Source organism: Rhinoraja longicauda, chromosome 7, assembly GCF_053455715.1.
Source record: "Rhinoraja longicauda isolate Sanriku21f chromosome 7, sRhiLon1.1, whole genome shotgun sequence".
NCBI classification, from domain to species: domain Eukaryota; kingdom Metazoa; phylum Chordata; class Chondrichthyes; order Rajiformes; family Arhynchobatidae; genus Rhinoraja; species Rhinoraja longicauda.
The window spans coordinates 44,689,289-44,717,260 of NC_135959.1; the positions used below are offsets into that span (position 1 = coordinate 44,689,289).

Here is a 27,972-nt window from a genome sequence, read left to right on the forward strand (position 1 = left end):
TCAATATAACATTGAATGTGGGATTATCCCTAAATGACAAGGAAAAGGGATCTGGGGGTGGAATTCTTTTCTGAATGATTTAAAAAGCTGAATAATGTTAATTTTACTGTTGATAACCTATGGTTCAGTTCTCATTTCATAAAAGAATGTGGACTGAGAGTGTAAATGTAGACTGTCCATGGAAATGTACCATATATTGTTAGATGGATTAAAATCTATTAATGAATATATAGTTAAAATAATATTAATACACTATTAATGTAAATTTGGAAAGGCAGATTAGGTCTTCAGATGGTGCAATTACGCTGTAATCTGGGATTGAGAAATTCAGATGACAGAGACTTATGCCTTATCTTGAAAAGTTATTATGGGCTAATTAGAAATACATAACATTTCAATGAAGAATACAACTTTGCCTCAGCATCCTCAACCACCGGACATTCTGTCTTCTCTCTTCTCCTGTTGGGCAGAAGATACGAAAGCTTGAAAGCACATACCAGCAGGTTCAAGAACAGCTTCTTCCCCACTGTTATCAAAGTCTTAAACAGAACACTCACAAGCTAGGGATCCATTCCCGACCTTCCAATCTACCTTGTTGCAGCCATAGCACTTTTTTTTTAAACTCCCCACTAACCCTGTAGCTGTAACAGTATATATTCTACACTCTGCTTCCTTTCTTGTTTTGCACTACCTGTTGTACTCATGTATGGAATGATTTACCTGCATACGACGTAAAACAAAATCTATCACTGTATCTCAGTGCATGTGACAACAATAAGCCAATAAACCTCCAAGGGGGAAGATGAGACATGGTCTAATTCCGGATTGCTATTTTAGTGCGCCTTGGTACAAAAAAATACAATTTCAGACTTGGCCTGGGAGCTTGGTAGTAGCTTGAATAAAAAAATTTAAACTGCTGCCAGCAACTGTGAAATTATATTCAAACAAATGTTTCTGTATTTATGGAGATAATGGTAAACTTATTTTAAATTTAGTTTACTATTGGATGTTGCTACACAATACTGCCTTGCCATGATGTTTGGTGATAGCACCCTTCGCTAGTTCGCAGTGGGACCAAGAGATTAGAATACTCCCAGGACATTCACATACTACGAAATGGGAGAAACAAATACTTCACGACTTGCGTGATGAGTTTGCAAGTTTAATTGGCATTGAGATGAACCTTACAGACATTAATATTCCATACCTGATGTTGGGTGTTAGATTCCAGACTCTTTTTGTTCTCTGGCCAAGACTTGCAACTGCATAGCTAAATTGAGAAGCCAATGATCTGGCCATAACTACATATGACAAGAAAAATAACAACCACCTATGTAAAATCTTTCTCCCCACTGAGGTATTCCAATACCCAGGACTTTCCAACATTTGACAGTACAACTTAATTTAACCATTTCCTCCAAACTGACCCTATTTAATACTTCTCAGTGCTTCCAACCATGTGCAAAACTGTTAACGGCTATACAAAACAACTTTAATTTTTATTTTATAAGATAAGTTAGCAAACTATTGTTACCAAAAACAAAAATGCATTTGGCTATGATTGTTTTTTAAAATTAATTTTCATGAAATTGTTGTCAGGAGTTCCTTCGTAGCAAGCCAGATAGATAGATCTGATTCAGATTAACTGTTGACTTCATCTATTCAGTACTTTCAGATAGTTTGCCCAAGGGTTACTTTATAATTCCTTTCACGCCAGTGACTATTAGCTTTCCTTTTGGTACATCTCCTGATCACTTCTACAAACTGATCAATGAGTAGTATGTTGTATAAATTAATGAAGTAATCCAATCATTAATCTGGTTTAATCGCATCTTTAGCACTCAACTGGCCACGATGCCTCAGAAAAGCCACCAGCATTCACAAAGACTCCTCACACCCCTGCAATAGTCTGTTCGAATTTCTACCATCGGGCAGACGCTACAAGGCCTGCTACAGCCACACCTCCAGACTCAGGAACAGCTTCATCCCCAGGGCCATAGCTGCTATGAACCGGTCCTGCTGAGCCGGATGGTCACATCGCACAGTGAACCAGCACAGACCTATTTGAACTTTATACTGTTTTAAACTGTTTCTAATTTGTTTCACTGGGTTGTATAAATTTATACTGATTAGCTAATTAATTTATTGCATCGTATGGAAGGCGCATTCCCAATCTCGTTGTACCCCTGTACAATGACAATAAAGATATATGGTATTGTATTGTATGGTATTTTATGTCAATATGCCCTCTGAACTGGTGCCTTCCCAATCTCCTTTTTAAAAAATGTTGTAGGAAGGAACTGCAGATGCTGGTTTAAACCAAAGATAGACCCAAAATGCTGGAATAACAGTGGGACAAGTAGGGTCTCAACCCGAAACATCACCCATTCCTTCCATCCAGAGATGCTGCCTGTCCTGCTGAGTTATTCCAGCATTTTGTGGTCTATCTCCTTTTCTCAAAATCAGGTCTCCATCATTTTATCCCCTATTGGAATTTTAGCAAGAGAGCAGTAAAAACTCTGCCTATTGAGGCTTTGTGACATTGGGAAGGTAACAGTTTTTAAAGAATCAATCATTTTGTGTGAATGCCAGTTAATGTTGTTAGAACTAAGATTTTTTATAGCTGGACAAATGCATTTATGCTATAATGAACTAAACTAAAACATTGGTTAATAACATTTCATATTTTAATTCTCCTCACTATTTACATCGTAGTGAAATAATTCAACCAGAGACTTAGGTTCGATCCAGACTTTGGGTGCTGCCTGTGTGGAGTTTGCATGTTCTCCATGTAACCGTGAGGACTTCCTGCTGTTTCCAAAAACATGTGGGTTTGTAGGTTCCTTGGCATTTGTAAATTGCCCCAAGTTTGTAGGGAGTGGATGCGAAAGTGGGATAACATAGAACTAGTGTGAACGGGTGATCGATGGTCGGCACAGACCTGGTGGGCTGAAGTGCCTGTTCCATGCTGTGTCTCTCTAAAGTCACTTTGGACTCTGCTTACAATATAGAAATAGATATGTTTACAGGAGACACAAGGAACTGCAGATGTTGGAACCTTGAGCAAAGCACAATGTGGTCAGGCAGCATCTCTGGAGGGAACTTATAGATGACGTTTCAGGTCTGAACCCTTCTATCTATTAGTCTGAAGAAGTGTCCTGTTCTGAAATATCACCTATCCAGTTCTGCACAGATATTCCCTCACCACTGAATTACTCACCGAGAGGGGATCTTATCGAAGCGTATAAGATTATTAAAGGGTTGGACACGTTAGAGGCAGGAAACATGTTCCCAATATTGGGGGAGTCCAGAACCAGGGGCCACAGTTTAAGAATAAGGGGTAGGCCATTTAGAACAGAGATGAGGAAAAACTTTTTCAGTCAGAGAGTTGTGAATCTGTGGAATTTTCTGCCTCAGAAGGCAGTGGAGGCCAATTCTCTGAATGCATTCAAGAGAGAGCTAGATAGAGCTCTTAAGGATAGCGGAGTCAGGGGGTATGGGGAGAAGGCAGGAACGGGGTACTGATTGAGAATGATCAGCCATGATCACATTGAATGGCAGTGCTGGCTCGAAGGGCCGAATGGCCTCCTCCTGCACCTATTGTCTATTACTCCAGCATTTTGTAGATATGTTTATACTAAATTTTAATTGATAAATTTTGCTATTTCGTTTATTACTTTTGGAAGGTAGTGCAAAACCATCTCAAGAATTCATGTGTATGCAATACCACAGAATGACTTGTGTTTTGTTTTTCAAAGTCCCTTCCTTTCTCGTGACTATTGTGAAATCATACTGATCTTGTTTGTAAAACTCCAGCTCAAATTCACATGGGCAAAATGCAAAAACAAAAAGAATCCGACAACAGTAAATTCCCTCTAGTTTTTTTGGATGTTACAAACAGGTGTAGCCCCAGGGGATTGGGTCTTATGAAAGGTGACACCCATGTCTGAACTAATTTGGGCTGGGGGGTGGTAAAGAGGTAGCTTATTATTCAGATGCAGCTTTACTGAAAACCTGTGGTTCTTGGATTCCTATAGCTTCTTGCAGATAGCAGTAGCAAGAAGAGCATGTGGTCAGCGTGGTTTAGGTCTTCAACGATCCTGGTCAAGGCAGCATTTCCTGTAGATTCCCTACCATGGGAAAGATGTATCAGGAATGTCCACACTTTCTGCAGCTTCCCTTGTTCTCGAGCATTTGAATTATCAAACCAGACAATATTGAAACCATTCAGTGCTCAATATCATACACCAGTTGAAGTTCAATAATATTTGGTGACATGCTGAATCTCTTCAAACCTCTGAAGAAGTAATGGCATTGGTATTCTTTCCTTGTGATTGCATCAATGGGCTGGGCCCAGGGCAGATCAACAGAGATGTGTACGCCCAGGAACTTTAAGATGTTGACTCTCCATGAAACTTTAAGATGTTGACTCTCTATGAAATATGTTGCTGGTCCTTCATCATTGCTGATTCTAAACTCTCTGTCTGGCAGCACTGTGAGAAGAAAGCAGCCACTCAACAAGGCAGCTCACCAGCATGATCGCAAGGGCAATTAGAAATGTACAATGCCTAAATCCTGAAGACGTGCGCACATTAAAAGTAGAATCATAAGCGCTGACCTGGATTGTTAGGTTGAAAAGCCTGTTTACTCATGAAATCCTTTATACATTTCTGGTATATTTCATCCAATTAGACAATAGACAATAGGTGCAGGAGTAGGCCATTCGACCCTTCGAGCCAGCACCACCATTCAATGTGATCATGGCTGATCATTCTCAATCAGTACCTCGTTCCTGCCTTCTCCCTATACCCCCTGACTCCGCTATTCTTAAGAGCTCTACCTAGTTCTCGCTTAAATTCATTCAGAGACTTGGCCTCCACTGCCTTCTGAGGAAGTGAATTGCACAGATTTACAACTCTCTGACTGAAAAGGTTTTTCCTCATCTCCGTTCTAAATGGCCTACCCCTTATTCTTAAACTGTGGACCCTGGTTCTGGACTCCCCCAACATTGGGAACATGTTTCCTGCCTCTAACGTGTCCAACCCCTTAATAATCTTATATGTTTTGATAAGATCCCCTCTCATCCTTCTAAATTCCAGTGTATACAAGCCTAGCCGCTCCAATCTTTCAACATACGACAGTCCCGCCATTCCAGGAATTAACCTAGTAAACCTACGCCGCATGCACTCAATAGCAAGAATTAACTTTTATGCAAAGAGTATAAGCTCTACAGAACATTTTAGGAGACTAACAATCTATAGGTAAGATATTATTGTTGGTTGCAATATATCATTACAAAATAATTTCTAAAATCTCAACCCTAAAAATTACAATAAATCAAAGAAACCCAATTTCCTCACTGTGAACTGAAAGTCTAATAGTGCAATGCTATTCAGAATTACTTATTTCTTAGGAAATTAGAATACACAGAGGACAATTTTCTGGGGCTTTGTAGCACTAGTACAATGGGTGATAGAATTGTGAGATGTGTATGTCAACATGAAAACCTGAAGAACAAATGAAAACTGGAGTGTCACAGTGGCACAATTGGTAGAGACAATTGTTTCACAGCGCCAGAGACCCGGGTTCAAACCTCGCCTTGGTTGCTGTATGTGTTGAGTGTCCGTGTGACCCCGCAGATTTCCACTAGGAAGACGTGCGGGTTTGTAGGTTGATTGGCTTCTGAAAATTGCTAGTGTGTAGGGAACTGGGAAAAGTGGGATAACATAGAACTGCACCCATCATTGGTTGGCATGGACTCGGTGGGCCAAAGTGCCTGTTTCCATAAATCAATAATTCTTTCAATCCATAGAAGCGGGAATCAAGAACCAGGGGATACTGATTTAAGGCGAGGGGAGGAAAGGGCCACAGTTTAAGAATAAGGGGTGGGCCATTTAGAACGGAGATGAGGAAAAACCTTTTCAGTCAGAGTTGTAAATCTGTGGAATTCTCTGCGTCAGAAGGCAGTGGAGGCCAATTCTCTGAATGCAAGAGAGCTAGAGCTCTTAAGGATTGCAGAGTCAGGGTGTATGGGGAGAAGGCAGGAATGGGGTACTGATTGAGAATGATCAGCCATGATCACATCGAATGGTGGTGCTGGCTCGAAGGGCCGAATGGCCTCCTCCTGCACCTATTGTCTATTTAATAGGAACCTGAACAGCAACCTTTTCACACAGACGGTGGTGGGTATATGCCAGAGGAGGTAGTTGAGGCAGGTACTTTAACAGCATTTAAAATACATTTGGACAGGTATATGGATAGGGTAGGTTTAGAGGGATGTGGACCAAACACAGGCAGGTGGGACTAGTGGAGATGGGGCAAGTTGGTCAGAATGGGCAAGACGGGTCGACTGGATGTTTGATTCTGTAAACATTAGAAATTGCTGGAAATAGTCGGCATCGTGTGTAAGGATGTCGGGATTAGAAATCGGAAGGCTTAAGATCACCCATCACCTCAGTCTGTGCGCCTCAGCCGTCATTGCTGGGAATGGCGATTCCCATTCGCCAACTGTCGATTCGGCCAAGTTCAGACAGGAACTACAATTCCCGTCATGCAGCGCACAGTCGAGCATGCGCACCAGCTCCCGGGCGAAAGCTTCCGGCCAAATTGACATGAAACTACAACGCCCGTCATGCAACGCCAGTGTGAGCATGCGCACTAGCTCCTGGTGTCCGCTCAGTCAGAGATTTCCGGTCACCTCCAGCTGCCGGTGAACTTGTGCCGGAGATGTTGAACAGATCCATCCTGACCCTCTTCAAATGCGTTCGCTTAAAGATCCACCGAAACGTCTCCACCTCGTGGTCTCCGGTGGGGGTGGCCTTCAATGCTAAGTTGTGGGGGACGGTGGATTTCTTTGGGAAGAATGTGGTGAGTGGTGGGCTGACTCGGCCCTACGCACAGTAAGATCCCAGTGGGCAGCGTGCAGCTGCTGTGCCTGTGGCCATGGCCATGGCTGTTTGACTCGCACCATGAAGTGATCAATACAAAGAAATGGAAAGGGTCAAAATGTCAAAGACTAGAGGGTATAGCTTAGTAGAAACAAGGAACCCTAGATGCTGGTTAATACGCAGACTAAGAGAGGATGCTTAGTTTAGTTTAAAGGAGATATAAGGAATTGCAGATGCTAGTTTACTAAGAGAGATACAAAGTACTGGAGTGCTTCTGTGTTTTGCAATTAAATATTAAAGTGGGCCTTAAAGGTCAACGTCTCAATATCGATTGTTTCCAACTTGTTCTTGAAGGTCTTAACGTCGAATGTCATGGTGGAGATGATTCCATTCGCGAATTGTCTTTGGGTACAGTGAATACCTATAACAGTCTTGTTGGGTGATGTTGTATTTGAAAACCCCCGATTGCCTGGTCTTTGGTTGTCTGGATGAATTTGTAGATTGAAGATGACTCTTAATGTTGCTTGGAATAAACCCGTGTGTTTCTTTATAGATGGTCATCAGGCGTAATTTGGTCCTATGGTCTTGAAGAGTTTCCCACTCTAGATCAGCAGGGATTTTGATTATACTGGACCCTATTGTAATCACCAATGGTGAACCTTGCAACTCTATTTTGAATTCTGTCTTACATCCCCATCTGTGTTGTGGATTCCAGACTGTGGAGCAATACTCAAGTTTGGGTCTTATCAGAGTCTTATAGGGTCTAGACTTGGTTCTGTTGTTACAATAATAAAGATTTCTCTTCAGCAATCCCAGCATTTTGTTAGCCTTGCTGGTTATTTGGTTGATGTGAGTAGACCATTTCAAATCACTGCTAAGTTCCACTCCCAGGTAGGGATGATGTTTCACCTCTTCCAGGGTGGAGTGCCCCATTTTGTACTTCATGATAACCGGATTCCTCCTGTGGGTGACTCTCATACTGAAGCACTTAAGAAGGGTCTCGACTGGACACGTCACCCATTCTCCCTCTCTCCTAGATGCTGCCTGACCTGCTGAGTTACCCCAGCATTTTGTGATACCTTCGATTTGTACCAGCATCTGCAGTTATTTTCCTAGAAGAATTGAAAGACATCTGCCAATCTCCTTCCCATTTGACTAAAGCATCAAGGTCTTGTTGGAGTCTCTCCGAATCCTCCATGGATTGTATTCTATTTCTAGAGAATCATTGATATATGCCAAAAATAGTAGGGGTCCCAGGACTGTACCCTGGGGAACCCCAGATGAGACTTTAGCTCTGTTGGAAGAAACATCCTCCAACATAACCTGTTGGTGACGGTTTGTAAGGAAAGACTCAATCCACTTCAATACGTTGTTTCTAATTCCCATGTGGCGAAGTTTCATTAAAAGACGTCGGTGGGGCACGGAATCGAACGCCTTACTGAAGTCCATGATAATCAGATCCACGTGGCCTATATCATCCAAAATCTTTGCAAGGTCGTCAACAAGAGGAGTGGGTCAGAGGAGCCCAGGTCGGCTGACGGAGCCCACAGCTGAGGCCCAGGTCGGCACCATGGAGGCCCAGGGGTGGACCCGGCAGCGTTGTGGAGAGGTCGGTGCAGCGGCCGATGATGGCGCCGACCGACGAATGAGACTGGCACTTGAAGTAAGGACATCGCTGCCGAGGGAAGGAATGAAGGAGGACCTGGCTTGGGGGGACTGCCGAGAGGGAAGAGCAATGGGGACCCAGTGTGGGGGGGCCACCATGAAGGGGGGGGGGGTAGACTAATGGACAATGGGGACCCAGCGTGGGGGGTCAATAACATTTTCATTCATTCACGCTGTGATGTATCCCGATAAAATGCCTTCTATGGCACATCTGTAGAAATTGGCGAGTTCTTGGGGACATGCCGAGCTTCCTAAGCCTTCTCTGGAAGTAGAGGTGTTGGTGTGCTTTCTTGGCCTTTGCTTCAATATGGGTGGTCCAGAAGAAGTGGTTGGTGATATTGACTACTAGGAATTTCTATGTTGTCAATGCACATCGGGGTATGTGGACCGCTTTGCTTCCCGAAGTCAATCACTATCTCCTTTGTCTTGCTGACATTGAGAGAAAGGTTGTTGTCCCGACACTAGGACATGTTCTCAATATGTTTCCCCGCCATCCAAAATCTTGTCATCTAGAATGGGCAATGAGTCTGCACTCGTAGACCACTAGGGTGAAGAATTCCAAAAGTTTGCAATCCTTCATAAAATAAATATAAAACCAATATTTTACATTCTATTTGTTTTTATAGCAATTTGCTTTTTTGCTACTGTTTTTCCAGACTATATTTAAAGACTACAGCACACCTAATCTTTGGATGAACCAGTCCTACAGTGCTTTAACTGCTCAGCAATGCATTGTAGTTCATGTGAAAGATAATTAATTTTCCATTGTTTTGATTTAAATTATTATACTTTTTTTAAAATAGGGTCTTTTTGGTGTGCCTGAACTCAGCTCCCCTGAAGGATTTCAGATGGCTCAAGAAAATGCTTTGAAAGAAACTGAGCATTTAGTGCACCAGGCTTGCACCACTCAACCTGGTCCCCAGATTGTTCAAATCTTTGATAAACTTTCGGACTGTCTTTGCAAAGTTGCTGATTTGGTGAGTAGTGAAATCCTTTCTTCACTGATAATTTTTGTACCGTTCATCCTCGTGATCGGTGATTTTATAATTTAAATTAGTATTGTCTGCCATTAGTTCAAAATTTGCTAGTTAAACCTTGCAGATAAAGTTTGAGAAGATGATTTGCTGGAGGAAAAGCTCCATGATAGCGGACTTTACATTCACGCCAAATTACATTTCAGAATAGACATTAAAATTGTTTATTCTGAAACCCAGAAATATGGGTAATTAAGAGTTAAACTGCAGGAAGCAGTACAAGCACATTGTCATTTACACGGGGGTTTAATTAAGTTTATAGATACAGCGCGGAAACAAGCCCTTCGGCCCACCAAGTCCGCACCGACCAGCGATCCCCGCACATTAACACTATCCTAGTGACACTAGGGACAATTTACATTTATACCAAGCCAATTAACCTGCAAACCCATACGTCTTTGGAGTGTGGGAGGAAACCAAAGATCTCGGAGTAAACCCACGCAGGTCCCGTGGAGAATGTACAAACTCCTTACAGACAGCACCCGTAGTTGGGATCGAACCCGGATCTCTGGCGGTGTAACACAACTAAAGCACCCTAAAGTTGTGTGCTTGTAAAACAGTGTGTAATGCAAAAACACGTAAATTAAACAGTAAATTACTGTTGTCAGCAGTAAATGTAAACGCGTTATTCCAAAAATACCAGCCTGTAAATCAAGTTTTGGTATTAAAGGAACAAGCACGTTATTTCAAAAACGCATAAATCAAACACACAGAGAGCACGAGGTGCCTATGTATAAAATTTTCACTTAATTTATTTGTAAAATGACATTGCTTCCTCTCAGGTTGCTTTATTTTAATGATTGAAGACCTGACAAAATGGATAATGAAATAGTGCAAACGCACAGTGAAATTCTTTTCATACAAACAGTAAGACATTAGTAATAAACTTGCATTGTTTTGCAATGTTGAATGCATTGCAGAAATGAAGTTGCTTTGTGCACAGTCTCCACGCCTAATGAATAATAATAATAATAGGTGTAAGTGTCAGTGTATCGTATTCTGTGACTTTTTTTTGTTGTTCCAGTGTCCTTGTTGCTATTTTACTTCTGCCGGGCAAAAGACTCTATTAAATCAGTTTTTAAACCATACAATGCATTATATCATCAAATCAGTTTTTAAACCATACAATACATCATATGAAGCATATAATTATATTTTGCACTCTTGTTACACTGTATTGCATTATTAGAAAGTTGTTAATAGCTAGAAGACGATAAATGGCACAGTGAGGTCTTGGCCCTGGAGCCAGGGAGCCAAGTTGCGTGGAGACTAGATTTTACTACGTAGACTTCAACACTGATCTTTCCATCCATGTACCCCACGAGCACAATTTCAAGATGGAAACAAAGTGTTGGAGTTACTCAGCGGGTCAGGCAGCATCTCTGGAGAAAAAGGTTATGTTTTGGGTAGGGACCCTTCTTCAGATCATTCAATCTCTGTCCATTCAACCCCATGTTCCCTACAGCCATCCAGCTATTAAACACTACAACCTCCAAATAAGCTCCCAACTACAAAGACTTGGGGGTATTATTTTTGACTTTGCACTATTATTGTTTGTTTATTTTTGTCTTATATATATTATCTGAACTTTTTGTTTATTATGGGTTTCACAGAGAACTATGTTTACACTTTTGTTGAACTGCTACAAGTAAGAATTTCATTGTTCCATTTCGGGATATATGACAATGAAACACTCTTGACTTTTGATGTTGCCCACTCCTAGTTGCCTAGTTGACATCTGCACAATTAGTGGTCCAATGGCGCAGCTGGTGGAGCTGTTACCTCACAACGCCAGAAATCTGGGTTTGATCCTGATCTCTGGTATTGTGTGGAGTTTGCATGTTCTCCCAGTCACCGTGTTGTTTTCCTCCGAGTGCTCCGGTTTTCTCCCACATCCTGAAGACTGGCGGGTATATGTGTTAATTTTCCTCTGTATTGTTCCTAATGTGTAGGAAGTGAATGAGAAAATTAGGTGACATAGAACTAGTGTGAATAGATGGTCAGTGTCGATTCGGTGGGCCGAAAGGCCTGTTTCCAAGCTGTATTTCTAAATGAAAGTAAATTTGGAGGCTGAGTCTATCCAATAGAGATTAAATAGTTTGAGTACGCTGGAACACCAAAAAAAGTCACCAAACGAAAATGCAGATTTTTAGCTGTTACCATTTAGTAATTCATTAGAAGTGGGAGCTATGCACAAAACAGCTTGCATTTCTGCAAGCCATCATCTGCATAGTTGCAAACAATGTAATACAACTCACTGATGCCCTGTTCACCGAAGTGTATGGAAGATGAACCTTACACAAAATATCTGCAAAACATTTCTCTCAATACTCCCCTGACACTGAAGGGGGACCTTGCCCCGTAAGTTGGAAGCTGCCTTTCACCGACTGAGGTCATAGAACAGTACAGCAGAGGAGCAATGTTTGTGCCGAACATGATGCCAAGTTAGACTGATCTTATCTGCCACTATCTATATCCCTCTGTGTAGGAAGGAACTGCAGATGCTGGTTTAAACTGAAGATAGACACAAAATGCTGGAGTATCTCAGCAGGACAGGCAGCATCTCTGGAGAGAAGAAATGGGTGACATTTCGGGTCAAGCAATCTGAAGAAGGGTCTCGACCCAAAATGTCACCCATTCCTTGTCTCCAGAGATACTGCATGTCCTGCTGAGTTACCAGCATTTTATCCATATCCCTCTATTCCCTCTATCTAAAAGTCTCTTAAACACCATTATTGTATCTGTCTCTGCCATCAGCTCTGGTAATGCATTCCACACCCCAGCACTCTCTGTTTAAGAAAAACCTGCCTCCCATGTCCCCATTAAACCTTTCCCCTTTCACCCTGTGAAAAAAAGTTCTGGCTGTTTCATGACTCGAGAAATCAAGGCTTGTGTATTTCTACAAAATGTGTTTCTGACTATAAAATAAAAGAATCTGATTTTGTCACTGATTACTCTATTTTTCTCACTAGGCAGATTTTATTAAAGTAGCACATCCAGACCCCTTGTTTCGTGAAGCTGCAGAGATTGCATGTCTGACCATCGGCACGATGGTGGAAAAGTATGTACTCAGAATTGACCATCGAACAATCGTTTGTGCAATCCTAAAGGCTACCACTAAGTACTGAAAAACAACAAAATTAAAACTCTCTTTCCTTTCTTCCCCTCCACCTCCTTGAAGGCTGCGACTAAAACTGGAGAATATTTCAGGGTTTTTTGCAATTGAGTGACAATTCACATGCATACAATATGGCAGGGCAATTTCAGTAGAGTTGATCAAGAAGTCCCACCAATGTCAGAGCTCCATTGTAAAAATTGGCAGAGATTTAAATTCAAAAAAGTCCTTTCACTGATGTTTTAGGAGCTTGCTGTGCACTGTAGCTGTCACATATGCCTGCAAAATAAATAAATTACATTCATAGGTGACTTGTTTGCAATGAAGTACCTTTCTCAGTTAAAAATAGGGCATCACAGTGGCATAGGTGGTAGAGCCGTTGCCACAGCGCCAGAGATCCAGGTTCAATCCTGACCCGGGTGGTTTTGTCTGTGTTGAGTTTGCATGTTCTCCCTGTAACCACATGGGTTTCCTCTGGGTGCTCCGGTTTCCTCCCACATCCCAAAAATGTGCGGGTTTGTAGGTTAATTGGCCTCTTGCAAAATTGCTCTTAATAGGTAGGGAGTGTATAAGAAAGTGGGATAACACAGAGCTAGTGTGAATGGGTGATTGATGGTCGGCGGGGACTCGGAGGGCCAAAGGGCCTGTTCTCATGCTATATCTTTCAATCAATCAAACAGGCCCTTCAACCCAGCTTGCCCATGCCGACCAAGGTGCTCCATATACACTAGTCCCACCTGCCCACATTTGGCTCATATCCCTTTAAACCTTTCTGACCCACTGTCTAAATGCCTTCTAAATGTTGTTATAGATTTTGCCTCAACTACTCTTCTGACAGCTCACTGCTTACACCCAACACCCTCTGTGTGACAAAGTTGCCCCTCAGGTTCCTGTTGAATCTTTCCCCTCTCACCTTAAACCTCTGACCTCTGGTTCTTGCTCCAAGGAATACAGTCCTAGCCTGCCCAACCTCTCCCTATAGCTCAGGCCCTCAAGTCCTGGCAACATCCTCGTAAATCATCTCTGCACTATTTCCAGCTTAATAACATTGTCTGCATTTTGCTTCAGTTTCCAACATCTGCAGTCTTTTGCAGTGTTTTTAGTTTTCGTTTTGGGAGAGGTTTAATGTTAAATATATTTTCACTTTTTAATTTTTAATACATTGCCAATGTAATCAAACTTCTCAAAGTGTGAATAAAATCTGCTTTTCCCTTCTCAGATTGAACACTAATATTGAACTTTGTCAGAGTTTGAGAAACTTACTGCATGACAAAGAAGCCATGAATTCACTGGATCCAGATACAAGGTAGTTTTAAAGATTAGTTTTCTATTTTTTTTCAACATGAGTTCATGTCACCAGCAATTTGCCCATACACTAGTTCTATTCAACACACGAGGGACAATTTACCTACAAACCTGCATGTCTTTGGAATGTGGGAGGAAATTGGAGCAGCCCAAAAAAACCCACACGGTCACAGGGAGAATGTCCAATCTGTAGTTTGGAGTTTGACAGCACCCGTAGTTAGGACTCAAACCCAGGTCTCTGGGTTTGCTGTGAGGCTGCAACTCTACCACTGTGCCACCTGTATTATTGAAGGTTTACTGGAAAAATGGCATGGACATCATGAACATTATTGTGGAAGGCACTGCTGCTTCAATTTCATTGAATTTTATGCAAATTGGTATTCCTATAGTTCACGTATTCAAGATAATCCTGACCCTGCCCAATATAGTCTGTCAAAAACATAGCGTTTTGGGCTATGAGAAAGTGGCACAGTGGAGTCACTGTCCATGGTGCCAGAGACCTCTCCTCAGCTCTGTCCTTGGATGCTGTCTGTGTGCAGTTTGTACGATCTCCCTGTGACTGTATAGGTTTCCCTTGGGCGCTCAGGTTTCCTTCCACATCCCAAAGATGTGCAGATTGGTAAATTAATAAATGACCCCTTCTGTCCAAATGTGGGGTGGAATCATGGGAGGTGATGGGAATGTGGGGACAGCAACAAATAATCATTGCAGTGTCTGCACAATGCAGATCGTTAATGGTTTTTGCATTTAACGCACAATGCAGAATTAATGGGTGGTTGATGGCTGCCACAGACTCAGTGGGCTGAAGGGCCTGTTTCTGTCCTGTACCTCTATGACTCAAAGCGCTTCCACTTGCTCCACTCCCCACCTCACCCCCTAAGAATCCATGTTTGCAATACTATGCAAAGGTTTATAAATACAGTTTTGGATTGAATGTGCACCTGTAGGATTTTTAAACATATTTAGAATGTTCCGTTTTAATTAGATGAAAGATGTTAAAATTATTTGGGTTTTGTTTAAAAAAAAATGCTAACCACACTACTTCAAGGTTGTTTCTTCATGTTGCAGGAGAGTGGCAGAACTTTTCATGTTTGATTTTGAGATCAGTGGAATTCATCTGAATGAGAAAAAGGTAATGGTTTTAACTGATATCAGTGCTTCTTTCCAAGCACTACAGCAGCACTTGAAGCACAAGATAGAAATAATTTCAAAGCAATCGGACTCTGATTTAAAGTTAGCTAATGTCACAAACTGTAGGTGTCTTTACCCCTGCTCTACCAGCAAGTTGATTGCTTGCTTAGTGAACTGTGGACACTGTTGATATGTGGAGAAATACAACAGGCAGCATATAAACACTTGCTGAGTGGGCACAGTGGTGCAGCAGTAGAGTTGCTCCCTATCGGCGCCAGAGACCTGGGTTTCATCCTGACTACGGGTGCTGTCTGTACAGAGTTTGTACAGTGTTGTACATTCTCTGGAGAAGAATACATGACTTGCTTGTATCTCCCCTTAAAGGCATTGCACATATCAAAGACTGCAAAGCTGTGTGCTTACAATAAGTTCTTTACACATGGAAAAAAGGATTTCCCAATCATTCATTTTAATGATTGGGAACTGGTGGACTGGCAGTCATGAAATTCTGAATTCACACATGTAAAATCAATCCTTGTAGTCTGTAAATTGCCCAAACATATTATGCTTATTTTTATCTCTTATATATATGTTTCCTACACTTTTCACAAGCATAGTTGAATAAATTGTATCTTTTTTATCTTTATAGCGCAAAAAGGTGGTAAGCCTTAATGTTCAGATATTGGACTTGAACAATAGTTTTCTGCTCGGCACTCATCTTCCCAACAAGATAGACAGGAACGCAATCCCAGAACATATTCGTCATCATTTTGCAATACATAAGGATTATATTCATGTCAATGGACTTCACGCGGATGCAAGTGATGATTTGGTAGGTTAATCGGATTAGGCAGCTTTGACTGCGTATTCCTTTTTGTTATGCTATTCTATACAGATCAAAGGCATCATAACTTTAAAACATTAGTTCTAACTATCAGATAAAACCATCAGGAATGAGAAGTTTCTGCCCGTTTCTTAAATTCTGACCTTGCAGCTGGCTTTCTAATACCTCGATCTGCTGTGTTATATGGAGTGTACAACATTTTGCCAGTAGGCCACATCCAGTCGATAGGATGGGTGGTAAAGAAGACGTATGGTACCCTTACCTTCATTGATAGGGGCTTTGAATATACGAGTCAGGAAGCCATGATGTAGCTTTATTGGACTTTGGTTAGGCCACATTTGGAGTATTGCATGCAGTTCTGGTGCCATTATAGGACCGATATGGAAGCTTTGGAGAGGGTGCAGAGGGGGTTTACCAGAATGCTGCCTGAAATAGAGGGTTCTAGCTACAGCGAGAACTTGGATAGACGGATTGTTTTCTCTGGAATGTTGGAGGTTGGGATACTTGATAGAAGTACATAAAATTATGAGCAGCATTGATAGGGCAGACAGTCAGAACCTTTTCCCAGGGTGGAAATGTCGAACACGAGAGGGCTTAGCTATAAGGTGAGAGGAGGAAAGTTTAATGGACATGTGCAGGGCAAGTTTTATTGCACAGAGAATGATGGGGCCTGGAATGCATTGCCTAGGGTGGTGGAGGAGGAAGGTACGATAATGGCATTAATGCTTTTAGATGGGCACATGGAAGTGCAGGGTATAGAGGGATATGGATCACGCACATGCAGATGAGGTCAGTTTAACTGGGCATCATGTTCGACTCCAACAGTGTGGGCTGAAAGCTCCTGTGCTGTGCTCTTCTATGCTCATTCAATGGATCGATCCATCTGGCTGGTAAATACTTGCTGCATGGTAGCCCCAAGACATCTGCTCCTATTCCTTCTCGTTGCTCCCCAGAGTGGTTTTGCCGTCTATAGACTTGTTGGAAATCCTAGGTCAGCCCCAATTTGTATAAGAAGTTGCTGTGACAACATGGGAACAGGGCAGTGTGCTGTGGTTGCAGAACTGAGAAGGGATTTCTTCTGCTGTCAAAATAAGGCCTTCCATTCCAGGACATCTGAAATGTCCTTTTTTAGGAAACGGCCCTGCCCATCTCACATAATCTTTAGATCACCTTTTCTTCGCACATCCTCACTCAATATAGACTTTTTCCACTGTATATTAATAATAAACCACTGGCGAAGGGAACAGATGCTCAGTCCCTGAAAGTAGTAAATTGTTCATGATATTGGCCAAAGTCATGTCATAAGTTATGGGAGCAGAATTAGGCCATTCAGTCTATCAAGTCTACTCTGCCATTCAATCATGGCTGATCTATCTTTCCCTCTCATCCCCATTCTCCTGTCTTTTCCCTATAACTCCTAACACTCGTACTAATCAAGAATCTATCAATCTCTGCCTTAAAAATACCCACTCATGGTCTCCACAGCCTTCTAAGGCAATGATTTCCACAGATTCACCACCCTCTGACAACGAAAAAATCCTCATCATTGCCTTTCTAAAGGTGCGTCATTTTATTCTGCGGCTGTGCCCTCTGGGCCGAGACTCTCCCACTCGTCATGCAGTATTTAATGTTGACAAAGTTATTTAATGACAGTGTTTGAGAGAGCATTACACCACATCCAGAGAACATTGAAGCCCACCTGCTATCCAGGAAGAGGGCCTATTTGTGGCTAAAGAGCAGCAAAAAAACAAAAGGGAAGAACTGCTAGCACAGGAATGAATCTTGAACCCTTACACTGGGGTTTGGGGAGAAAAGCAGTAGCAGGATTAATCGGCATATAATTGACTTCAAGTCTTGCTCATTTTTTTTGCATTCAAATGGCAGTTAAATTCGGTAGAATTATATATTAGCATTAATGATCATTTACAGAATTTAGATTGGGAAGTGTGGCGTGCCACCATACTATAACTTACACTGGTAACTTGCATGTTGGTTTGAAAACATTGGTACTTGTCCCATAATCTCCCTGTCACTGAATATTTGAAAAAAACCATGTGGTCACAGGGAGAAGGTACAAACTCTGCACAGACAGCACCCGGAGTCAGGATTGAACCTGGGTCTCTGGCGCTGTGAGGCAGCAGCTCTGCCGCTGTGCCGCAGGTTTGACAAAATGTCATTCTGATCAGCAGTTAGATCACCAGACCTCCACTTGACTGGCAATAATTTTCCCCATCCCCCTCACCGCTTGGCAGTCGTCTTATTTGACTGCCATCAACCTAACAACCCCAAATTTGGATCAATAATTATCCCCATGGACCTTTCTCTCGCCCTCTGCACCTGGAAGCAACCAGCAACTTCAGAGTGTGCAAGGGAAAAGCTTTAGTCCAGGGCTCCATTGAATTTCCAAGTAGTGAACCCAAGAGCAAAGCAGTCATTATTGCAGTATTGTTGAGATCATTTAACATGATTCTGCAGCTGTGGAGGTAATTCGGTTTATTTGTGGGTCTGGCATTACTGAAAGGTTCTGTGAAACTTTGTTGCTCCAGGTGAATTCTTTCTTGTCTTAATATCTAATATATTCCTACATGTGATCTCTATAGGTACGAGAAGTGGCCTACAAAATCTTCCTTTACCCTAACCCTGACATGCTCGGCTGTCTGGACCAACTTTTAGCCAGTAGGAACGAGTTGGCCCAGTTGGTGGGTTATGACAGCTTTGTGCACAGATCATTAAAGGGTACAATGGCCAAGGACCCAGGTAATGCACTCAGTAGTTATAGAGTTTTTATTTATACCATCCTGCTTATTACTAGCTACAATCTCATTACTTTTTCAGAAACGGTGATGTACTTTCTCACAAAATTATCGGAAAGGCTGTCAGAAAGGTAAGCTTTATTGGCGAACTAATTCAGTTTTTTTGATTCGGTCTGAAGAAGGGTCCCAACCTGAAACGTGCTGCCTGACTGGTGAGCTGCTCCAACACTATGTGTCTTTCTTTGTAAACCGGTGCTTGCTGTTCCTTGTTCCTCTCTTAATTTTTTGCCTTCTTCAGTTTTTACAGCTGCGGCTTTATTAGTGTTAACTTGTGTGAGTAGCTGCGGCTTTATTAGTGTTAACTTGTGTGAGTGGAATACAGATGCTCCCGGACTAACGATGCTTCGACTTCCGATATTTCGACTTTGCAATGGTGCAAACGCTGGGCAACGGCAGCGGCCTTTAGTTCGCTTCTGGCCACAAGATCAGGTGTATTAAATGCATTTCGACGTACAATATTTTCGGTTTCCGATGGGTTTATTGGAACGTAACCCCATCGTAAGTCGAGGAGCACCTGTACTTTATTGTCACATGTGACTAGGCACAGTGAAATTCTTTGCATGATTCCCAAAGTATACAGATAGCAGCCACCTACAGCCCTGACAAAGTTACATAGCATGCTGGCTCCTCCTTTTGTCGTCGTCCCCGTCCCCCCCCCACAGCGGTCCCACCACGCTGCGTTCTCCATTGTCCTTTGTTCCCCACCTTCCCAAATTGTTCATTGTTCTCCACCCCACCTCCCTCACGGTGATCCCCCCAGGCCGGGTTCTCCATTGCTCTCCCCCTCCCCCCTCATAGTGGTCCTCCCAAGCTCTCGTCGACCCACGAGGCATTGCCGCCACCGTGAGGCTTCACCCACCACCGAGGTCCCATCGTCTTAAGGCTTCACCCCTGTCATGGCTTCACCGCCGCCGGGGCCTCACTTCATGCCTCCGTGGTGCCGATCTGGGCCCCAGCAACAGACTCCGCCGCCCCGAACTCCGACCCGCGAGGCCCGGTTCCTCCGCCTGACCCGCGAGGCCCGTATCCTTTGTGTATAAAAATAAAGTTGCCCCTCGGGTTCCTATTAAATCTTTACCCCCTCACAAATCTATGTCCACAGGTTCTTGATTCCCCTACTCTAGGTAAAAGAGTACTCTATCTATTCTTCTCATAATTGTATATGCATTTATGGGGAGGTTGTTAGGTTATCTCTTGTTGGAGATGGATATGCTCGAAAGTGACCTGCCACTTAATGACTGGACACAAAGCTGGAGTGAGTCACCGAGTCAGGCATCAAAAGGAATAGGGGACCTTTCGGGTCTAGACTCTTCTTCAGACTGCAAGTATCGACCCGAAACGTCACTTATAGACTTGGACTGATTTGATTTGAAGTCTCAACCCGAAATGTTACCCATTCCTTCTCTCCAGAGATACTGCCTGTCCCGCTGAGTTACTCCAGCATTTCGTGTCTATCATGGCCTTATTTACTCGTGTAACTTTACATGTACCTTTGCCAGCATTTGGGTCCCAGTGGTAATGACACCCATTACATTGTTTTGCAGAGCCATAAAAGATTTTAGGATGATGGAAGAAATGAAGAAAAAAGTAAATCCAACAAATTTTGTAAGTTTTATTGTAAGCTTTTTTAATCACTTCAGTGACACTGTTTTTCTCTGTGTGATTGCAAAATAAAATTACAGAATATTGCGCCAATAGATGGTTTTGTATGGCCAAGATACTGTTGGAGCAATTTTTTTAATTTTAAAGAGAAACCCCAGTGTGAAACTTGAAGAGACTCAACTGTCAAATGGTTTTCAAGGTTAAGTGATCTGTTTGCCCAAATAATTGCTGAGAAAAATAAATGAGAATTGGTAATGCAGATGATCAATTGCAAGACTCGATACCACAGATGGGTTTTATAACTTGTGTTCATTTATTCTCCATGTATGTCAGGGACAACTCAAAAGCCAGCACATGTGCAAAATTGAATGTTAAAGCTTACCCTCAGGATCTTCCAGAGAAGATGATTTAGTGAAAGAATGTTGGCTGCCCTGAAGGTAATATTTCAGCTGATCTTTTAGGCGTTGCGCATCAGGAGCCCAAACTCCGCAATGAAAGATGTATTTTGCCAGGTCATTTCTGACCTGGCATTTTATTTCTTGGTAATGTACCTTCAGAGAGTTGGCTGATCCACTCTTTCATAACTTCCTCCAATTTTGTTTTATGATTGAGTATTTTTCATATTTTCCTCTTTCATATTGTTTTAATCCCTTGCCATCTTTAAATTAAAAATTGCACAGCTATGCACCATTTGAAGTGAGAAACCTGAACTTAGTGTGCAGGAAAGAACTGCAGATGCTGGTTTAAATTGAAGTCTGAAGAAGGGTCTCGACCCGAAACGTCACCCATTCCTTCTCTCCAGAGATGCTGCCTGACCCGCTGAGTTACTCCAGCATTTTGTGTCTCCCCTCTTCTGGAACAGTGCGCACATTCCTGCTCTATCTTGCAACTTCCCAAGTCTTTGAAAATTCTGATCCACACCTACTTCCTTGACAAGAGTAAATGATTATGGAGGCTGAAAGTGAACAAACGTTTATAATCCTTAATTAAAGTGACGGCATCGTGCCAACCTTGGGTTAGAAGCAAATATCAAACATTTTTTCTTTCATGCATTTTCCACAGTGAGAAGAATGTTATCACAAAGATGCCATTCAACAATACTTGTTGGGGAAAAAACATTGCTGCCTATATAACTGGTGACATAACCATAGTTTCTTCAGATCAATGTGCAGGAGGTGCTGAATCAGTTGAATTTTTTAATTTCAGCAATCGACTAAGTTTTTGTGAATCTCAAAGCCAAGAAAAAAATCCAGTATATCCAAAATTAATCAGCAAACCACAGTAGAATTGAAAGTATAGCAGTCTGAGCCAATCTGATGTGTAAAAGGTAGAAATTTTATGCTCAGCACAGAAGACTGCCTCAAGATGGTGGCTGAAGCATGTTCTCAGGCCAAAGCAAAAACCAATGTGACATGAGATGCCACAGAACATCTCAAACTGTGGTTGTTTCGGTTTATGCATGTTCAAATCCTGTATTGAGATTGGAGAAAAAAAGCAACAACTTTCATAATGCCTTGCGTCAGGCTAGTGTTGTTGATAAGATTGAATCACTTTAAGCCAGTATACTTGGGGTATGCTTGTGTTGTTTATATTGCATGTAGAAACGGATGTGAAAAATCACATTCATTGGGGAAATATAGCAAAGCACTACTGCAGACAATGGGTAAAAAATGGTTGATTTCGAAGTTGAGTTACTTGAGCAGCATGAAAGCAGGACACCAGCAGACAGAGGGGAGAAAAGGAAGTTCAGTGATTCCCGCCAGAGGATGAGGTCTCTGCCTTTAATATTTGGAAGATGTCTGAATATCTTTTTGTATAATAAAATGTAAATGGCTAAATACAGTACAGGTCCACCTCTGATTTTCCAGCAACTGGTGGTCTGGCCCTCCCTCCCCTTTAATACAGAAAAATCTATCCTTCCCCCCCCCCCCCCCAATGGAAGTCTGCCTGAAAATGTGGCACCTAGGTTGGGTGAGGCAGCCGATCTCAAGCTCAAGGGTGGGACTTCCCTGCCGATTGGCAGATTGAATTTGTCCCCTGCGAGCTCCAGCCCGGCCGTAGCTGGCAGATCTGTTTCCACAGCTGTCTTCCGCGGCCGATTGGCAGGTTGAATTTTCTGCTTGCGGCTGAGACTCTGCAACTCTGGTCCCGCCAGAAATGGCAGATTGGTTCTCGTGGCCGACTTCCATGGCCAATTGGCGGATCAAACCTGCTGCCTGCGGCTGAGACTCTGGAACTCCAGCCTGGCCGGAACCAGCAGATCCATTCCCATAGCCGACTTCCAAGGCCAACCTTGCGGGCCGGTATCTCAGCCCCCCCCCCCAAGGCTGTGACCTCTGTTGGTCCATCAAAATGATAATCCAGAAAGGCTCTGGAACCAATGGTGTCGTAAAATTGGTGTTAGACCTGCATTATGTTTATTATAATTTAATTGACTGAAACACTGCACAATACAACATCATTTTTTATGACCGGTTCTTTAATATTTCAGGAGCTGATGCCATGGGACCACTCTTACTATAGTGGTGTTGTTCGAGCAGAGAGGTAAAATGTGATAATGCACGGTATTTTGTTTAGAAATGGAAATATTATTGCTATTTATAATGAATTTGGAAATGACAGCACACTGAATTTTAAACACATTTTAAAATTATTGCTTGTTTTTGGCTTTTCTTAAACTAATTCAGAAGAAAATGTATTTGTTTATTCAATAACTGTTGGCGCAGTATATACACATAGACTAGAGCAGACTGAAGATAATTCAGGGTCAAATACATGATCAATCAGGGTGTTTAATAGAGCAAGAAATATTTTGGGGAAACCACAACAGAAATGTTGAAAATTGCAGAAGATTTCTTTTTTTTGGTCAATGGTTTATCATTGTCATTCTAAACGAAACCATACTTTTAATTAAATTTCATGCTTCGAGTTGTCAATGTATGGCTTGTGCCAAACCAGAGATTCCTCAAAGCCAGGTACACTGGATTTATTTAAAGCAGGCTGGGCTTGATGAACAATTTTTAATGGATTCAGTTTCACAGTGATGCATTTATTATCGAATCACCAGTAATGCATTCTCTTCCTACCTGGTATCTCTGGTGACCCCAGTCTAATTCTCATTTATACTCTCACTCTTGGTAAAGTCATCTAAAAGATGCTAAAATGTTTTTTTTTAATATGTACATGATTGTGTCATGACCTATGACACCGATCTTTCACTAAATCACTCTGGGTGGCGCTACTGCCTTACAGTGCCAGAGACTCCAGTTAGGATCCTGACAACAGGTGCTGTCTGTACACAGTTTGTACATTCTCACTGTGACCTCGTGGGTTTTTTCCGGGGCTCTGGTTTGCACCCACATCCCAAAGATGTGCTGGTTTGTAAGTTAATTGGTTTCTGTAAATTGCCCCTAGTTTGTAGTATAGAACTAGTGTACGGGTGATCTTTGGTCAATGAGGACTTGGTGGGCCAAAGGGCCTGTTTCCACTCTGTCTCTCTAAACTAAACTAAAATCTAATTTGTAGACTGCTTCAATGGCATATAATATATATAATATTACATTATATATAATTATGTATTATATATTATATTATATGCATATAATACTGGGGAGAAATATTCTTCCGGTGAATACATGATGCATTATTTCCTCAAGTTTCTTCTTGAAGCCCGCTCCTTAGAGCAAGGCAGGAGAACAAATTTAGTTTAAGATTGGTATTGCAGAATCCTATGGTGATTTTGCTACTGTATAAAAATAGACAATAGACAATAGATGCAGGAGGAGGCCATTCGGCCCTTCGGCCCTTCGAGCCAGCACCGCCATTCAATGTGATCATGGCTGATCATTCTCACTCAGTACCCCGTTCCTGCCTTCTCCTCATACCCCCTGACTCCGCTATCCTTAAAAACTCTATCTAGCTCTCTCTTGAATGCATTCGGAGAATTGGCCTCCACTGCCTTCTGAGGCAGAGAATTCCACAGATTCACAACTCTTGGTTGTTAACTCTGGTGTGGCCACATTTAGAATATTGTGTTCAGTTTTGGTTACCATGTTGTACGAAATATGTTGTCAAGCTGGAAAGGATGCAGAGAAGATTTAGGAGGATGGTGCCAGGATTCAAGGGCCTGAGCTATGGGACGAGGTTAAGCAGGCTGGGACTTCATTTTGCGGCGTGCAGGAGCATGAAGGGTGATCTTATAGAGGTGTATAAAATTATGCGAGGAGTAGATTGGGTAAATGCACAAATGTGTGTAGCTGTGTGTTTTTTTCCTCCCCGCAGCAGATCAATTGTGTGATTTGTCCACTGGTGTTGAAGTTTTACAATTGACTTCTTAATTGATCAGGACGTATGCCATGCACATGCAAACGCACACACTTGCCCAGAGTGGGTGAATCGAGGACCAGAGGACATAGGTTTAAGGTGAAGGGGAAAAGATTTAATAGGAATCTGAGGGGTAGCTTTTTCACACAAAGGGCGGTGGGTGAATGGAACAAGCTGCCAGAGGAGGTAGTTGAGGCAGGGACTATCCCAACATTTAAGAAACAGTTAGGACAGGTTTGGAGGGATATGGACCAAACGCGGGCAGCTGGGACATATTGGCCGGTGTGGGCAAGTTGGGCCAGAGGGCCTGTTTCCACACTTTTTTACTCTATGACTATTATGGGATACTGAGCATTGCTTTTTAAAATGTTGATTTTACTTGGTGATAAGACTTTTTTAAAGTCTAGTTTTTGTTGGATATTATTACCAGGCTAGGTTAAAAAGTATAGTAACTGAAAGGATACAAAATTCCTTACCAGCATCTCTTTTATTTACTGAGATGTAATCTGTTGTAGACAGATTTGCATGTATCAAATGTATAGAATTAGTGTGCTGTTGACTGTTGTCAGGCTCCCATAATATTCTTCAATTATGATGTGTTTGCATGAATCAAATGTATCGGTCATTCTACAATTTTCTTTTAATCCTGGAAGGGGCTCTGGATAGGACTTTCATGTTGGGAAGAAGAGATTATGGTTTAAAATATCTTCAGTGCTTGGCTTTGAAATGTGCCTTAAACATGCAGGGTAATCCAAATTCTTGTTTTTAGCCAAGAGGCAAGAGTTTGAATTTCACATTTGGGGAATTTCATAATTGGGTGAATTGTGAGGGGGGATTTTCCTAGTTTTATCTCTGTTGCCCTGTAGTATTGCAGTGACATGTATCACTTGACATTTTAATTTTCTTTCAAGTTTCCATGCAGTTTATTGCAATACAAACTTCTCTGTCGACCGACAAGTGAAAGAGGACAGAGATTATTTTTTTGACGTTGATTGATAGTTGAAAAAGAATAGTCTTTCTGAAAGAAAATCATCAGTTACAGATGTTGAGAGTGTTCCATTCACCCTGTAACCCAAGGGCAACTGCAGCTACCTGATTGACTCTTTTAAAATCATCAGAGTAAACAATGTTCATGCTGTTTGACTCAAATGTTGAAGCTCACCTTGGAACTTTGATTTTAGCATCTTCTGGTGTCTAACTAGAAACGAAGAGAAGTGAAAACAAAATACTTTTGAAATTTAGTTTTCAAATATATCTGTCCTTTCCATATAAAGAGATTGAATGAATGATATTTCTTGCACCGAAAGTCAAGCGAAAATATAAATTGGAATCCAGTTTGTTTTTTTAGTTTTATTCAAAGGATGGTTGAGATTAGATATAATTTGTCTTCTTTGAAATAGTGAACTAAGAGAAGCGATATTGAAAAGAATTCAAAATTATTGAAAATAATTTCAAGAAATTATGTATTGAAATAATTTTCAATATTGAAAATCCTTCCATATTGATGGACAAATGAATTGCATGAGAATTTGCTAAAATACAGATAAAATTAATGGTTTTGTGTTCTAACTATGTACCAAGTATTATGTACTAAATAAGTGAAATAGACAATAGACAATAGGTGCAGGAGTAGGCCATTCAGCCCTTCGAGCCAGCACCGCCATTCAATGCGATCATGGCTGATCACTATCAATCAGTACCCCGTTCCTGCCTTCTCCCCATACCCCCTCACTCCGCTATCCTTAAGAGCTCTATCCAGCTCTCTCTTGAAAGCATCCAACGAACTGGCCTCCACTGCCTTCTGAGGCAGAGAATTCCACACCTTCACCACCCTCTGACTGAAAAAGTTCTTCCTCATCTCCGTTCTAAATGGCCTACCCCTTATTCTCAAACTGTGGCCCCTTGTTCTGGACTCCCCCAACATTGGGAACATGTTATCTGCCTCTAATGTGTCCAATCCCCTAATTATCTTATATGTTTCAATAAGATCCCCCCTCATCCTTCTAAATTCCAGTGTATACAAGCCCAATCGCTCCAGCCTTTCAACATACGACAGTCCCGCCATTCCGGGAATTAATCTAGTGAACCTACGCTGCACGCCCTCCATAGCAAGAATATCCTTCCTCAAATTTGGAGACCAAAACTGCACACAGTACTCCAGGTGCGGTCTCACCAGGGCCCGGTACAACTGTAGAAGGACCTCTTTGCTCCTATACTCAACTCCTCTTGTTACGAAGGCCAACATTCCATTGGCTTTCTTCACTGCCTGCTGAACCTGCATGCTTCCTTTCATTGACTGATGCACTAGGACACCCAGATCTCGTTGAACTCCCCCTCCTCCTAACTTGACACCATTCAGATAATAATCTGCCTTTAATAATACAGAATAACTATGTACAAAATACTAAATATATATTTGTGTACTTGTGTAGCAGTTTTCTCTCCTAGATGATGTAATTTAAAAAAAAACGTCAAATTAATTTCTCTGGAAGGCATAAGCAGAATAATTTCCTTCTCAATAATCATAATTAAAGTATATTGTGGGAGCCGAGCCTGACAACAGTCAACAGTGAACAAGAATCTACATTGCAAAAATGTTTAGTGAGTTACAAGTTGTCTTTAGAATTTAAGATCTGAACTGTGCAAGAAATCTTGTCTGGAGTCTAGGTTCATAAAAAAAATATATATATTATTATATATATTACTAGTACCTCGTTTTTTTTAACCAACCTAATTGTGCAGGTGCATCTATCCAAGAGAGAATTTTTGAAAGATTAGGGATGGTGTCAGGCAAGAGGTACAGAAGTTTGGAAATGCACACTTCCAGATTCAGGGACAGTTTCGTCCCATCTGTTATCAGGCAACTGAACCCTCCTCTCATCAGATACAGTGCAGCTCTGACCTCCCATCTACCTCATTGGAGACTTTGAACTACCTTTAATCGGACTTAATCTTGGGCTAAATGTTGTGCCATTTATCCTGTATCTGTACACTGGACAGTTTGATTGTAATCATGTATGTTTGTTGTAGCATGCAACAAAAAGCTTTTCACTGTACTTTGGTACATGTGATAATAATAAACTAAACTAACAAAGAAGTTCTATTAAATTCTTACAAGTTTACCATTTCCATTCTTCACTTTTAAGAATTCCTTAGGACCTTTGCTGTAGCCAGCAATAGATTCAGTTTAGCAGTGATGTGATAGAACATGAGACAATTAAGAAATAGATTTATTTTGCATACTCTTTATATT

The 27,972-nt window shown here is 41.7% G+C and overlaps 1 protein-coding gene across 4 annotated transcripts in view; it reads left to right on the forward strand.

Annotated features, from left to right (window-relative positions):
- The first annotated feature begins 6,687 nt into the window (after window positions 1-6,687).
- Window positions 6,688-27,972, forward strand: part of LOC144595538 (mitochondrial intermediate peptidase-like) — a 71,047-nt gene continuing 49,762 nt past the window's right edge. Inside the window, exons 1-10 of one of the 4 annotated variants that reach the window (XM_078403068.1) lie at window positions 6,688-6,867; window positions 9,356-9,529; window positions 12,559-12,647; window positions 13,921-14,007; window positions 15,075-15,138; window positions 15,787-15,969; window positions 18,582-18,738; window positions 18,817-18,865; window positions 20,339-20,399; window positions 22,888-22,940. In XM_078403068.1, the coding sequence (XP_078259194.1) occupies window positions 6,727-6,867; window positions 9,356-9,529; window positions 12,559-12,647; window positions 13,921-14,007; window positions 15,075-15,138; window positions 15,787-15,969; window positions 18,582-18,738; window positions 18,817-18,865; window positions 20,339-20,399; window positions 22,888-22,940 (1,058 nt within the window). In that variant the 5' untranslated portion in view covers window positions 6,688-6,726. Of the gene's footprint in view, window positions 6,868-9,355; window positions 9,530-12,558; window positions 12,648-13,920; window positions 14,008-15,074; window positions 15,139-15,786; window positions 15,970-18,581; window positions 18,866-20,338; window positions 20,400-22,887; window positions 22,941-27,972 lie in introns of those variants that run through there. The other 3 variants (XM_078403067.1, XM_078403069.1, XM_078403070.1) reach the window with 3 other exon arrangements.